The sequence below is a fragment of the Boleophthalmus pectinirostris genome, unplaced genomic scaffold (genome assembly GCF_026225935.1).
Source record: "Boleophthalmus pectinirostris isolate CB_2022bp ecotype Guang Dong unplaced genomic scaffold, ASM2622593v1 HiC_scaffold_22, whole genome shotgun sequence".
Lineage (NCBI taxonomy): Eukaryota > Metazoa > Chordata > Actinopteri > Gobiiformes > Gobiidae > Boleophthalmus > Boleophthalmus pectinirostris.
The window spans coordinates 15,009,054-15,024,992 of NW_026571190.1; the positions used below are offsets into that span (position 1 = coordinate 15,009,054).

The 15,939-nt window shown below is 39.1% G+C and overlaps 1 protein-coding gene across 1 annotated transcript in view; it reads right to left on the reverse strand.

Moving 5' to 3' along the window:
* The window catches only part of sorcs3a (sortilin related VPS10 domain containing receptor 3a), a 379,316-nt gene that overhangs the window by 25,815 nt on the left and 337,562 nt on the right, over window positions 1–15,939 (reverse strand). The window contains exons 19-20 of the mRNA XM_020926320.2: window positions 8,290–8,476; window positions 3,509–3,642 (exon numbers count right to left, since the gene is read on the reverse strand). Coding sequence (XP_020781979.1) covers window positions 3,509–3,642; window positions 8,290–8,476 — 321 coding nt within the window. The remainder of the gene's footprint in view (window positions 1–3,508; window positions 3,643–8,289; window positions 8,477–15,939) is intronic.

Below are 15,939 nucleotides of genomic sequence, written 5' to 3' on the forward strand. Positions count from 1 at the left end.
TTATGTTCTAATCTTGTGTTTTGGTTTTCAAGACGATTATCCAGTCAGAAAACTGAATGAGCCTCACATGAATCTCTCATTTGGGTTTCCAGTCTCAAAGCTGCAATCCAATTGGTTTAAACCTAAAAGGACTCTGAATCATCCCCAGCACCAACAGCCAATCATGAATCAGTGCTTGTGCAGCCTCTGCACCTCAGGGAGGGAATTCTGGAGGATCTGAGGCATGGCCTGTCTATATACTGAGAATAAAAAAAAAAAAAAAAAAACTTGTATGTGTCCTCTATGCAAGTTAAGGCTTTGGGAATTGACTGAAGTACCCTTTAAAAAACAAGTGCAAACTACATAGAGTTCATTAAAATCAGTTGCATAACTTTTGACCTAAGAAGCACCAAATATTTGCAATGATCACAACCATTTAAAGTTTGATGTGATTATGATTCATCTTAAAAGCACTAGGCTTTTTATCTTATTTAGGGACATTACATTCACTTACATTCACTTTCTGGAGACGGATCCTAACCTTAACCACAGTCAGTACTACCTGCTTAATCTTAACATATTTTAATTTTTATTTCAAAAAAGGTGCACTGATGTTTGTGGTGAACTGACATCACCCTCTCTTGCATCTGTTCACTCCACACTCATGCTTTATTCATGCCACTGTTTGGGCTCTAATCTGGTTGTTTTCCCAGTTTTATAGGGACTAAAGTGACTGTGAGGTGGAGAAGAGATTTATGGAAAGCTATGGAGCAAAAGAAGAGTGGATTTAGACTTGGGCGCTTGGTTGAGTTCTATGGGGTTTTTTTCTGCATAGGGGACAGCCACACAACAAAGGCAATATTGTAGAAATAACAGAAGAAGGCAACATGTGCTCTGTGAAAACATACAACTCACGATTGCCTGCTCTGCCGTAGGAGCTATTCATAGTCGCACCTGGTTTCAAAGTATGCAGTAAGTCATTTGAAAACCTACTCCATATGGTAAGTACAGGTTACAATGAACGTAACAATAGTATGCGATGCTCCTCTAGTGGATTATCTCTACAAGAAATAGCATTCCTTCCATGAGCTCTAATTTGGAGCAAAGGTCGTGAAAAAAAAAATAAGGACAGACAATACAGCAGCATTACTTCAAACTTTGATTTTCATGTAGCCTATCAGCGCCTGACCTGGGAAAAAAATCAACATAAAAATCTGAAAGGACATAAAAAAAATTATATTATGGCCCAGCCCTAAACTCAATAGAAAGTTAGCCATATTGGATCAAACCTGACAGTGACAAAAGCACAGACCGGCGTAGGACATCTCACAGTTTTCATCACACAAGTTTGAGTAATCCTGCATTATATAAAATGCTCAGCTCCACCTTGTGATGTCATGAAGCAGTAGTTTTCAAGTTAACAGCTACTTTTTACCTTTTGTTCAGTAGAGATGGGCAATTCCAGGGCTGAAATGATCCAAATGATTCTGGTGAAGGTGCATGGAGTTTAAAAACACAGTAGAGCACTTTCTGTATAACCACAGAAATCACAAGGTGGATGTGTTTTGTTTTTGAGAGAAGAAAACAGCCTAAATATGCAGGAGTTGTGTGTTAAACATGTGTGAATGAAACAAACAAAACAAAAAACTCTGTAATACGGACCCTTTAATCAATTAAAATGTGTTAATGCAATGCAATGTCTAAGCTGCTAGAATCTGTTAACAAAAAATGCCAAAAAGTACAAGTTTTTACTATTTTCATCCTTGAGCAATTCAGCACATGAAAAAGAGATGTCTAGACAGTCCCAAAGTGTTGCTATTTGTCTGGTGGAGGGGGATGCTTTCTGAAGTTGATTGTGTTTTTTTTTTCTTAACTTTAACAGAGTAATAAGAAAAGTTGCATCAGACTTATAAAAGAGTTTAGTCTATCGTAAGTTCAGAAAGATTTACATTTCATTGAACCATTTTTATAGGGAAGGTGTAGATGTGAACTTAATGCGCTCACTAACACAGTTTTTAGGAGTAAAAACAGGCAAGAAAAAGGGATTAAACAGCTCTATCTACTTCACTTCACACAGACTGGTGAAGAGCATGTTTCAGAATGAACTGAGTCCGCACTCTCTTTCGTATGTTGAACCATCATCAGCAAACAATCTTCTGGGAATTACAGGCAGTTGCTTGATAACTAAAGCGGCTACCACACAAATATTGGAGGGGCGGTAGAAGCTTAGTTGGTAGAGTGCTTGTCCTCTGACTTGAAGGTTTGCAGTTCAAATCTCATTCTGATATAAACTTCACTGGTAGAGCGGTGAGGCTGGGTCAATGTCAGACGTCCTCACATCTTCGTCTTCCTTTCTCATGGTGTCTGTTTCTGTTTTTATTGTCCCGAAAAGACCCTGTCCTGACTCTCCGTTTAGTGAGTAGCCTTTGTTTACACCCATAGGCTATTATCTTGTCAAGTTTGTTTCTGATCCCTGCTTTGCGCACGGCCAAGGATTAAACCATTACCACATGAGAAGGAGGAAACACACAGTTGCCCCAGCCTCCAGATCAGACCTGCAGCTCTAGACTGAAATGACTGACAGCACGGAGAGAAGGAGAGAGAGACAGTACTGCTCATTGTAAAATCACTCACAAAAATTGAGTCAGTCTTAAATCGATTGAAATTCCAGTGGTGCTTATGAGTTCAGCTAATGTTACACTAATGTAAAAATAGTATGGTCCGTTTGTTCACTAAAAAGCTTATAACATAGTAAAACATCCAAAAGCATGGTTAAAGGTGCACTGTGGAACCTTTCTGGTGGAGGATCTGCCATCTGCTTGTCTCCATGGTGATGTTATTGCTTTGCCAGACATGTTTCACAGTATGGTATTAAACAAATATGTCTTGTATTTATTCAAGGTGTTTTTATTTCTCAAAACTACCACAAAACATGCATTATTTCTGTGAGAGGTTCCACTTCTCCACAGATCTAATCTGTAAGTTGACCTGGTGATGCGGGCTGCTTGTGGAGATAGTTCAGTGTTTCCCGATGTTTTTTCAAAAGTCACAAACCTTTGAGACCCAAGCCAAAAGAAATGAATTGTAAATCACAAAATAAAGGTGGATTTGATCATTATTGAACATCAATGAGGATATTTTATTATTGACCGAGTGACTGTGTCTCTTTGAACAATTAGTATTACAATTTTAAACACTGAAAAATAGTAATTGAACCCGCAATAAAAGGATCCATAAGTCGTCTACTTTGACATTAAATATAGCTTTGTATATTGCAGACCTACATGCAGATCGTGACAAGGCGACCCAAAAAACAATCTCTTGTGAGCCACTTGAAGGACGCGACACAGTCTTTGGGAAATACTTAGATAGCTAAACTAGATGCCATACTGTAGAACATTTCATGACAAAAACAACATCAAGTTAAGCAGGTGATGGACCTCCTACAGGAAAGTTACACAGTGCACCTTTAAGTACACAATTCTAACTTAACCAACACTGTGCATATGTAACAGTCACATGACCTTACCTCCGAGTTGTTTCCAAGCCACCAGAAGTACGTGACAGTGCGGGGTTGGTTGGGCAGGACCACAGCAGAGATGTTCACCTCTTTGTTTCTGATGACCACAAACGGTGCCAAGAGCTGCACGTGTTCCACTGGACCTAGGGCGGACAAGATTTCATCAAACACGTGTCACCATAACAAGCCTCAGTCAAACCACGAAACGATGAAGCACAGAGCATATGGCCTGTGAAGATGAGAGAATACCAAAGAGAATACCAATTTGACTGAAAAACTAAACGAAAAATGCATCTCAGCTTTGAAATTATAGCAGCTATCGTGTCATCCTTACTGTAAATAATCCAGATATTATTTTTCAAGCATAATAACATACCATTTTAAATTTTAATATAATAAATACTAATATGGTTGCTGCAAAAGTGGTGAAAAAAGGCTGGATAATGCATAATATCCATGGGTTTCAAAGTGATTAAAAGTTAGCACTGCCATAGCGATTAACAATTCATAAATAGATTTGTTTTTTAGAGGTCAGACATCTTCAAATTTGCACCTATCAGCAGGAAACTGAAACCTATCCACTCACGTCATAAGACCTAGATGTTCAACATGCACATACGTAAACTTGCAGTAAAGTTGAAAACAAAATGCACCGATCCAGCTTTTTTCAGTTTTGATACCAATTTGACACTACAGCTTTAAGTATCTGTCCATATATACCCAATATCAACCAATATTATATAAGTAAACTTGCACTGAAATAAACCTAGAAGAATCAAACCCACAAAACAAAATAGTTGATCTTTTTAATTGTCAAAAGTCCTCAAAATGGCAGCCATCACCAAGAAATCCATGAAAGCTTGGATGTAGAAGTTGCACATATGTAAAGTTGCATTGAAGTAAGCCTAAAATTCCAGCCCACCCCCTGTGCTGAGTGTCCCCACTGCGGTGGTGATGTGAGAGCTGACGGGGCCTGGTTTCGAACACTAATCTGAGTCTGGAGTTTGAGCTGCAGACACTTGTAATTCTGTCTTTGGTGGAACAGCTCTAGTCATGGTTCCCCCGCACTTATCCGCTTTAACACAACTAATCTTTATCCCCTCACTGTGCTCTGTGTGAGGGTGAGAGGCAGAGCGCAAGCCACTGTTTAAAAGGATGGACTAAAGCACCATTGTGGTAGAGATGCTAGTGATTTCCATAAACCGAAACTATATTGGGCTCTTTCACTGCTGCTATAAAATCAAAGTCTCAATCTGATTCTCGTTTGTCAGTTATACCATCAGCAGTTGCAGTTTTCCACAATGATAAAATGTTTTAAAGCAGATCTATTATGCAAAATTGACTTTACAGAGTTTTTAACCATGTTTGCTGTTTCCCCTTCTTATTTACCCTCTCAAAGTTGCATTTGGAGTGATTTGTGCATGGTTTGAGCAATCTTTAATCACTTAATTTCATGACGCCATATGGCTGATCAATCCCCATTTTCATCACCACCGGCACACACCCATTACTCTTGTTCTTCAATTTTATTTATAAAATCCACTACTTGCTAGTGTGATGTGCAGCTGTCCATAGGAGGGGCCGACAACTTCATGGCTCTTTGTTGTGATGATGTTTACTGTGATTGTGACAAGTTGTTTTAGATGAATATTGAGATTTAAAATGTACAAATAATAACATAATGATCCACGGGTGTCATGCAACGCAACTTTTTTTTCTTTTTTTTTTTTTTGAAGTTTAACAACTCAGATCTATTGCAAGTAAGTTAGGTGGGATGCTCATAAAAACGCAATAAATGTACTAAAAATGTAGGCGTTTAGGGGACAAGAATATGAATTTTAACCAAACAAAAATAAAACAGAAGAAAAATGTCAAAGCCTAGGAGGATCAATATGACTTTAGCGTTAACCCTAATGCCAACTTGCCTATACTAATCAAAATAAAAGGGTAAATGGTTAAATTTTTATACAACGCTTTTCCACCTTCAAGGCAGTCAAAGCGCTTTACACCAAAGAACCACTCACACACACATTCAGACACCAATGTACACAGACACTAGAGGTCAGGTGGGTTAAGTGATTTGCCCAAGGACACAGCACCATCATTCATTTGTGGGAGCTAGAATCGCACCGCCAATCTGAGGGTCAGTGGATTTGACTGCTCAATCAATGATGTTTATGTTGAGAGCGGGAATCGAACCACCAACCTTCGGATCAGTGGACAAACTACCTCTACCAACTCTACCTCTACCAACTGTGCCAACTGTTGCCAAAATCACACAAAGTAGCACAGTTGCAAATCAATATACAACATAAAGACGTATAGTGAAAAGGCCAGTTATAAAATTGTATACATTATTTCAATTGCAGCAGAACAAAGCGAGCGAGTCCAGAGTAATGCATTCTGGGAGCTTTGAAAAGCTGTGCCACTTTGAACTAAGCCATTGTTTTGCAGCTTTATCCTCTGAAAAACTGGCAATTAGCGCCTACAGCTCGATCATAATAGTCAGACTCACACAACATATAACTTCACATAAGCAGCTTGTTTATCTCAGATGCTGCATTATACAAACATGTGTAAAGGGCAGTGCAGGTCACTCTGGGGGGACCTGGCCTGAATCAACAACAAAGGGTCAGAGCAGCTGGCAGACAGTGGTAGGGAACATACAGAATGGAAAATAATTTTGATTTCTTTTTTCTGTGGTAGACTAAAATAAGTTCTAATGCTGGAGACTGAATATTGTTCTCTTTGAGCCTTTTATGTATTTTGTGTCATATTGTTGAAACACCTGGGACACTTGCAGCAGTGGCTGGAGGGTTTGATGTTCAATCCCAGCTCTGACATGTGCTAACCGATAATGTGTTATTGGGCAAGACACTTCACCTACCTTGCCAAGTAACGTGCTGGGTTATTGGTGGTGAACAAAGAGACCACTGGCACAGATTGTTGGCTGTGTTCATTTCCTTTTGTTCTTTGGTTGGAACAGTGGATGTTAATGAACCATAGACTGTACAGTATAAAGAAGTAAAGATGGGTGACGTGTCTTGCCTAAGGATACAACAACAGTATGCACTAGAGCTACTTTTGCCATATTGTAGCAAAGTCAAGTCGTAACCAGGCCCAACCCTCTATATGGTAATTTACCAATAACTAACCATAACTTAAAGATGCACTTTATATTTTTCTGGTTGGAGTTCGATGTTACTGCTTTGGCTGGAATGTTTCCATTGGTGATAATAAACCTGTCTAATGTGTATTCCTTTATCAGAGGTGTTTGTAGTACCTTTAAAAACATGCACTCCTTTGTGAGTAAGGTCACTTCTCCAGATATGACCTGTAAATTGGCCTAGCAGCGTCTCCTACTTGCCTCTCTGGAGATAATTGTTTAAACTGGAGTACTTAAGGCAAAGTAATAAAATCTTCATGGTGACAAGCAGGTGACAGGCCCTCCTCCAAAAAGTTACACAGTGCACCTTCAAACAGAATTCCAGGAACTTTGCTTGGACATTACGAGACATTTATTCTGTGAAAATTCATTCATTTTTTACTAATTCACAGCAATTATGGGCCTAAGACGGGATATATCAATCCTGATCAAGATTCAATGATGCAAGGCAGACACAGACAGACAGTGTTGGGTTGAATTTTAAACTTACCATTAGTTAATTTCAGATGGAAGGCAGGGGTATATATAACTCTATGGGAGACATACTGTTTTTGAAATAAATACATACACCTTATCATTATGTGTTAGAAACTGGCTCCATAAACTTGCCATATAAATCTTAAAACTCAGAAGTTCTTTCATCTGACAACAATCACATGTTTGGGACTGAATAATAGCACCACTTTCTGAAGCCACTGTGAAGAAAAGAAAATCGTTTAAAAAAAAATTGTTTATTTATACTGACAGAGAAGATGTTGAGTTTTCTGTTTCATGTGGATAGTAATGACAAAGATGCTAACCAGAAATCAGTTTATACTGATTGATACTTTGCAGCAGCATCATGCTGGGTGTGTTCTACATGCGTCTCTACTGGTGGAATGTTTTTGAGTTACCATAGCGACACAATAGCCAGGTTGGCTCCACCTAGTGCCTCCTCTCAATTTCATTTCTCTCCAGCAACTAGGTCAGGAACCGGAATACACTAGACGGTTTGTAAAAACCCGGGAAGTTGTAGACCGCACACTGGCAAATGAGCGAAGAGTTGTGAAGCCATGATGTCAAACTCAAGCACCTATCTGGCTTCCTTTTGTGGTACAGCACAACGGTAAACGAAGCGGTCGAGATGGATGTAGACGAAGCCATACATTCTGTGTTCGGCTGATGAATCAGGCTAGTGACACTATGCACACATGAGCAAACAGTCCAAAATGTTTTAAGACAGTCTGAAAACTCAACAAAATGGATTTAAATAACACACTGTCAGGAGCCTGTAAGAGTTCAATTTTCAACCAAAAAAAGAGTGAGAGTGACTAAGTGAAAAACTGTTGGCTGACACTAACTATCTTGTAACTGTAATTTCATGTGTGTGAGATTGTTTAACAGCACAACTCAGGTCGTTCTGGTGAGATAGTATTAAAATAAAACTCAGATTAACTTTAACTCCAGTAACAGAGCAGAGTAGTGCTTCCAGTTAGCTTCACATCTCCAGGGGATATTGATGATCTCAGCTTCGACATATCAAGTAGAGATTATAGATGACGCCAAGTGATCCCATCCTATTTATGCATGTTTTTCTTTAACTTGGTCCGACCCCTTACAACAGTCAGCCTTTGCAGATACGTACATGTGATGTGGAGGTAGAGAGTTGTGGAGTCGTATCCAAGTGAGTTCTCGGCCAGAGCGGTGACCCTGAAGATCCCTGCAGACTTATACACATGTTTGATCCCCTCCTCTGTCCAGCTCAGGTTAGAGTAGGACACAGCTGTACCATCGCCGAAGTCCAACTGGATGTTTGTGCGCAAGGAGTCGCCCTGGAAACAACAAAGACATTTGTCAAAGCTAGGGGTCAATTATACAGAAAACTGACTGGCAAAGTTGGACAAATGGGGTTTATTAATTCATGTTTAAACCTGTAACATACAGCGTAGTGTAGCTGTTCTACAAACTCACCAAGAGACTGACACAGACTGAAATAGGACTCAATCAGGACAAAATGAGAACTATAACCAGGACTGAACTATGTCTAAAAAGAACATGAAGGTCCTATATTATGCAAAATTGACTTGGATGTTTAAGCCATGTTAGGATGTTATTTTATACTTGGAGTTGTCTTTTGTTTCATTTACGCATGTTTGAGTAATGCTATATTTTTAGTCTGTCCACATCTTCAAAGCTCAAATTGCTCTTTCCACGTTGTGATGTCATGAAGCAGTAGTAGTAGTTTTCAAGTTAATAGCTTCCTTTTTCGCTCAGAGGAGATAGGCAATTCCAGGGCTGAAATTATTGCCACTGTATTACCACGACAAGGTGGAGCGGAATGTTTTCTGTTTGAGAGAAGAACTCTAAAATATTCAGGGTTTGTGTGTTATCATCCCAGAACCAGTAAGTTCGCTGTCAGAAAGTTAGTTGTTGTTGACAATGGCAATAAAACTGCTTCTGAATTTGAACAAGTTCTGTTTATTCTGGTTATTCTATTAAGACGGTAAAAATCGGGTACAGCGCTTTTAAAAGGTGACGCAAGCTGGTTAAATTGAAAAAACAAATTGCTGTCTACAGCTTGTTGTTTGTTGTTTGATTTTAATTCGTATTCATAAAGCAAAGTTAACATTTCGGAAAGGTTTTAATGTAATTCTAGACCACTCATCCCAAACCATCAATCTGACTCATGAATGTATTTAAAACGGGCATCTGGCTGTTTGGAGGCTTCATACATAAATTGAGAGTCTTTTCAGAGCCAGGTCCTGCCCACTCATTCGGGCTCTTAGGCATGCATTAGCTCTTTGTTGGGCTGATATTTCATATACATTAATGCTGTCCACACCTGCGATGTTCCACAATCCATTAAGAATCCAAATACTCAGCCCACGGGGACGAGCAAACTAACAATGAGAGAAACCCAAGATGGAAAATTTGTTTCCAAGATGTACTTTTCCATTACGAACTGCTTAAAACTTTATACATGTCATTTGCAAGGTCTCAAGTAATAGTTATTACAATTTTGATTAAATGAGCATCTAACCTTAATTTTATGGAGAATAGTGAGAGGCAATATCAGTGACTGTTGTTGCTATTTTATATCGAGGAATAATGGGATGTTTTGTGATACTGATCTAACACCAATGACTTCTGCTGTAGAGAACATTTCAGCTGCAGTCATCTGGATATTGTATTTGCAATAAAGGCATTTCTGCTCCCATCCAGAGGCCATTTTCAATTTGATGCTACTGGTTTAAGAGACTGGCTGTCATACTGGCATTGGACTACTCCAGGACAAATCAGAGAATACACTGTCTCATCACCAAAGAGTTTTGTACTAAATAAATTGAAACTCCTCAGATTTTCACCTCGACGGATTGAGGCAATCATTGTCTTTACTCCACCCTAGTCTATACTGAGCTAAAATCATGTATGTGCAGGTAAATTAAAATATAAACAATACAAACAGAAAACAATATATACTTTTTTAAACAATGTATGTTCTTCATATTCACAGTGAGTGGTGTATCGACATATGGATATCTATATATAGTTTCTTTTTTTTTTTCACTAATGGACAGGCCAGCTTAATCATGTACCATTGTCCAGTTACAAGATTGGATAGTTACAAATGTTCTTTATGGTGACTGGTGGTCAGAGAGGAATGAGCAGTTATAGAAGAATCTTAAAGAACCAATATATAAGTTTTAGACGGAGGGTCCAAAACCTTTTATTCTCCATGGAAATGTTTAGTATTTGCCTTGCATGTTCCACAAAATGGCATAAAACTTGACAATCCCCATGGAGAAAAGCAGCTGACTCCACCAAACCACTAAACCAACCACCACCGAACTATTGTTTAGCTATAAAAACATCTACAATTTAATGAATAAGATATTTTTCAGTTTATATCATACAATGGAACAGACAAACAGGTGACTAATGTTGCACCATGAGACCGGAGCAAGTTCATAGTTTGTGTTTTTTGCCCACTGGAAATGGTAATAAAACTGATTCTGATTGTGAAAATGAATAAGATGTGTTTTTTTTACCTTTTTAGGGTGGAAAAAATCAGGTACAGCCCCTTTAAAACTTGTCATACTAAAGTGATGCAAGAAAAAAACAACAACATTTTAACATTGTACTATTTGTTGTTTGATTTTAATTTGTATTTATGAGGCAAAGTAAACATTTTAGAAAGGTTACATAGTTCAGACAAGTTCAGAAAAGTGACATAGTTATCACCATAAAACAGATGAGTCAATAAATTATACAAGCTTTTTTTTTTTGAACGTGCAAATAAGCGCGGTAAATCCAGGGCTATATGATCTCGTTTGAGTTGCTCGGAAGACATTTTTCAAGTCTCGATGCGTGAAGACACACATGCATATAGCCTAAAGGCTTCTCACCCATACCACATCAACCCCACTCATGCATAACTTCACATAGGTACATTAAAGGCCTGTACATGTTTTCGGATATAAGCTGCCAGTGGTTTGCTTTTCCCCGGTTACAAGCATTTCATCTCTCCCTCTTTCCTCCGGGACTCACATCTGGCACCCTGTACGCTATCTTCCAAGCACCAGTGTTGACGGCTACAGCTGCGGCTCTCACCAACTCTGCTCTCCTCCCCTCAGGCCTGCAAGGCAAACTCCCAGCATGCTTTGGGCACAATGCAAAATAATGCTACTGGGGATTCTGATAGCTCTGCATTATAGAGGCGCAGCCATGGTGGACAATAGATCCAAATAACAGCTCATTGTTCTTCTTGCTCTTTTGCATCTTCCACCACGCACCATGGAGCATTCATTGAGTGAAGCAGAGTGTGAAATCACCAGAGGTTTTTGGCTAGCATAAAGACCATATTGAGAACATTTCATGCCACTCTGCCAGTAAGATTGTTTCGATGATAAGTGGCTGAAAAGAACTGGGGAAGTTTTCAAGTACCACTACTCTTGACTGTGACAAAATCAGGCCTAAACCAGATCGAAACTGAAGATGCTAAGGACATATTTAAGGATTTATAAGAAAAATAAAATCAAATACAATTAAATCATCTATTCATTTTCAATCATATTGTCTGATTGCATTAAAATATCTGTGTGTTTTATTTTGTGGAGGTATAGATTAATTACAGTTAGATATAGTGTTTAATACGCTTTCACTTAAAGCTCCTATATTATGTCAAATTGACTATAGTGAGTTTTAAGCCATGTTAGAATGTTGCTCCCAACTCAAAAACACATCTGGAGTTCTGTTTGAGCAAACCTTTGTTATTATTCTGTCTACATCTCCAAAGCTCAAAATGCTCTGTTCAACCTTGTGATGTCATGAAGCTGTAGATTTCAGGTTAACATCTACCTTTTACCTTTTGTTCAGTAGAGTTTGACAATTCTGGGACTGAAATTATCCAAATAATTCTAGCAAAGGTGCAAGAAGTTTAAAGGGCCCATCTCATGCAAAATGACTCTTTTCACATTGTATCTTATGCACATTTACAAGCAAACTTTGGGTTTTGGAACATCCATTACACAATAGTTATGAAATCTTACTGATTTCTTGGAGGCAGACACAGACCAGGAACTGCGAAAAACTGGCTATTGCTCATCAACCCGCCTTTCCTGAGAAAACACAGGCTCCGCCCTCCAAACGTGACGTAGGCTCTGAGTGAGCCGCCCTTCCTCCGCCCATCTCAGGGAGGGAGGGGGAGACAGGAGTGCACCCTGATAGCGGTAGGAATAACCTTTTATTCATCATGGCGATACAGCGTGTTCAGCCACATATGTTGAACCTGGAATTGGATGAAGGACTTGGAGGTGCGAAGCGCAAGCACCGCGTCAACATCAGCTGAACATTACTGATTGGTAAAGTATTAATAAATGCTAGTAGACAAAGTTATTATATCGTGTGCACTGAAGTGTAGAACAATTAGCTTATGGTGTCGCTTTTGTTTAGGTGTTCATGTGGTGGAGGCGGGGCGGAGGCGATGGAGCAGGGGAGGGAGGCGGATGCAAAGCGCTTTCTGCTATGTCAAATGCGATATAGGTGTAACTGGCTGTGTCATCGTAGCAGCTTTAGTTTGTTGCCACGTGGGCGGGTGGCAGAAATACGCTGCAATTTGTTAAAAAAACAAACAAACACTGAATCAATCTAAAAACCACGTTGGCGACATATACAAGGCCCACACATCACTCTTAGAAGGTAGAAAGCTCTGAAAAGTTAATTTTGCATGAGATGGGCCCTTTAAAAACACAGTGGAGCACTTGTATAATCACATAACATCACAAGGTGGAGTGTTTTCAGTTTCAGTTCAGTTGAGAACTCTGCAGGGTTTGTGAGTTAAACATGTGTGAGCGAAGGAACGAGGAAACAAAATTATAACATAGATCAGAAAATGGCATAAACGGGCCCTTTAATTTATAATTCCATGACTATATACAAAATAACACATTCACAGTGACAACCCTATAGCCAAGCACAGGTTGCCAAAAACCTAAAAAGACACATCATTATGAAAAGACTCAAGAGTCTCTCCCATGTCCCACCATTGTATCCTTTCACCCCATTTTGAGAACCCCTGGCTCACCACAAAGCCTGACATCCCCTGCATTGTAATACACTATAATGAGCTGGCGTGCTAACAAGAGCAGCCCTGGTGGCACCACTGTCTGTCAGGGCTCTGTGGTGCTGCTGTCCTTTCTATGTTTACGCTAGCGCCGTGGAGCATCCTCAGAGGAGCGGGTTCATCTGCATGTGGTTGAGGAGGGCCTGTCTGTCTAAATGTCAGTCTTTGTGCGCTGGAAGTCTCAGAGGAGCTAACACATGCAAACATCAGGGAGGGAGGCTGCAGCCCTGAGCCCTTAGCCCTGACACCGGCTCTGTGGAGGAGGGATCAAAGCACACTGCTCGCCCTGCTTGTCGTGTTGTTAGCCACACAGTGCTAACATTTACTCAGGTGCTTGTCAAATCTGAAGTGTGTGCATGATATGGAAAGAGTTGACATTTAAACACTCAATTACACAGTGGATTAGGGGTGGTTAGCATAAATTGGAGTTTGTTTTCATTCATTTAAAGTGCTACTAAAGGTCCTATAATACACAAAATTCACTCTTGTGAGCTTTGAGTCATGTTAGAATGTTGTTATCTCATCAAAAACAAAACTTAAGTTGTGTTTAATTTCATTCAAGGCAAGGCAAATCGTACACAAAGTAATTCAAAGTGCTTTACAGAATAAGAAATGCATTAAAATCACAATAAATACATGAAAAAATCACCATAAAATTAAAAGAAATGAGAAAGAAGAGCGCAGAATGAAAACCTTTCAGTCATATGAATCCATGTATCGTTCTTTCATTCATTTTTCAATATAAAATCTAAAATAAGAAAACGAAAAAATAACTGTTTTTTACCACTGGTCTCTAAAACCAAAATGAAAAAAACGATTCCTTTTTTCAGTTTTCGATTTTGTGTTTGGTCTGGTTCCGGTCTGGTCGGACCTGGTTCAGTCCTGGTTCAGTCTGTATGCGGCACAAAAGTCCGCCATCACAGTTTAAGTCACGGAAACGGGAAACGGCCGTTATCTGTTTTTTTTCTATTATTAATTTACACACAAAATCAAAAACTGAAAAAAAAATAAAATAAAAAATCGTTATTCGTTTTTTCATTTTGGTTTCGAAGACAAATAATGAAGAAAACTGTTTTTTTTTTTTGTTGGGTTTTTTTGGTTTTATATTGAAAAACGAATGAACGAATGATACATGAATTCATATGCACAGCTAAACAGAACCGTTTTGAGCCTGGATTTAAACAACGTCAAAGGCATGTCTAACATGTTCAGAATGACTGTTCCATGTTTTAGCTGCATAAATGTGAAACACTGACTTCCTGTGTCTAGTCTTGATTCTGGGCACCAGCAGGAGACCGGTCCCTGAGGTCTTCAGAGTTCAAGATGTTTCATATGGCAATAACATAACAGCGATGTACTTTGGTGCTCGGCCATGGAGAGACTTGTACACAAACAGAGCCGCTTTAAAGTCTATTCTCTGAGCTACAGGAGCCAGGGTAGATGCCTGAGCAGAGGACTTATGTGCTCATACTTCCTGGTTCGAGTCAGGACCTGAGCTGCAGGGTTCTAGATGTACTGCAAAGGTCTCACAGCTCGTTTGGAGAGGCCAGTGAGCAGGCCATTACAGTAATCTAACCTACTGGAGACAAACGCATGGATAGGTCTTTCTATGTCTGCTTTAGGAAAAAACTAAACAAAAAACAAATAAACAAGTGACTGTAGTATACAGTGGCCATCCTTACATTATAATGTCCAACATCACAAGTTAACTACAAATGTATTTATTTATTTGACAGAGATGAGTGTGTACAGTAAATATACATCTGCTACACTTAAAACTATGACATTTATGGTCAAGGCTAATTTCCAACAACAATTAAAATGTGATTGTATCAATAAAAAAGTTGTTTTTACATGTCATGTTCTGTCACAGTGCGGATCCACAGGAGGTTCCCTCTCGCAAGCCAGAAATAAGATTCACAGAAAGATAACAAGAGCAAGAACAACTGGTGAACAAGTCTTCCCAAATGTGACAGCCGAGAGAAGCATAGGCAGAGGAGAATAATCCAGGCTGACACAGTGGTGCTTTGGCAGATCAGAGGCATCTTACATTATATTAACCAGGAGCAAAACACTTAAGGTAGTAAACACAGCAAGGCGAGGGAGCAGTGTAATAACAACACTATGGAAATTGAAGGCATGTGATGGATGTGGTAATCTGTTCTTATATACAGTAGTTTCTCCTTATCATTACTATTACTGTATGCTATGGGAAATAAAATATGCTTTACGAGGTAGGATCCGTGAAAACTAAGCACATAATTTGATCAAAAGTTGCTGTTTTTTTAAAGGAGGTACATTATGCCAAATTGACTTTTTAGAGCTTTTGACCATGTTCTAATAGTAACATTGTCTCGTTTCCAGTGTTGGGGAGTAACGGCTTACATGTACCGCCGTTACGTAATCAGAGTACAAATTATGAGTAACTGTATTCCGTTACAGTTACTGTTTCAATGAGTGGTAATTGGATTACAGTTACTTTGTTGAAATAAGTGGATTACAAGGCGGTATTTTCCTGTTTTCACATTTTGTGCTACATCCCATTTATTTATTTTTTATTACGGTAATTCCTCTCATTGTTGGAAACCCAAACAGAACGCGACAGTAAGAGCAATGTAAATGTCATGTTAAAGTTGGCGGTGTCAGTCACACAGTGGAAGCAGCAGTGCATTG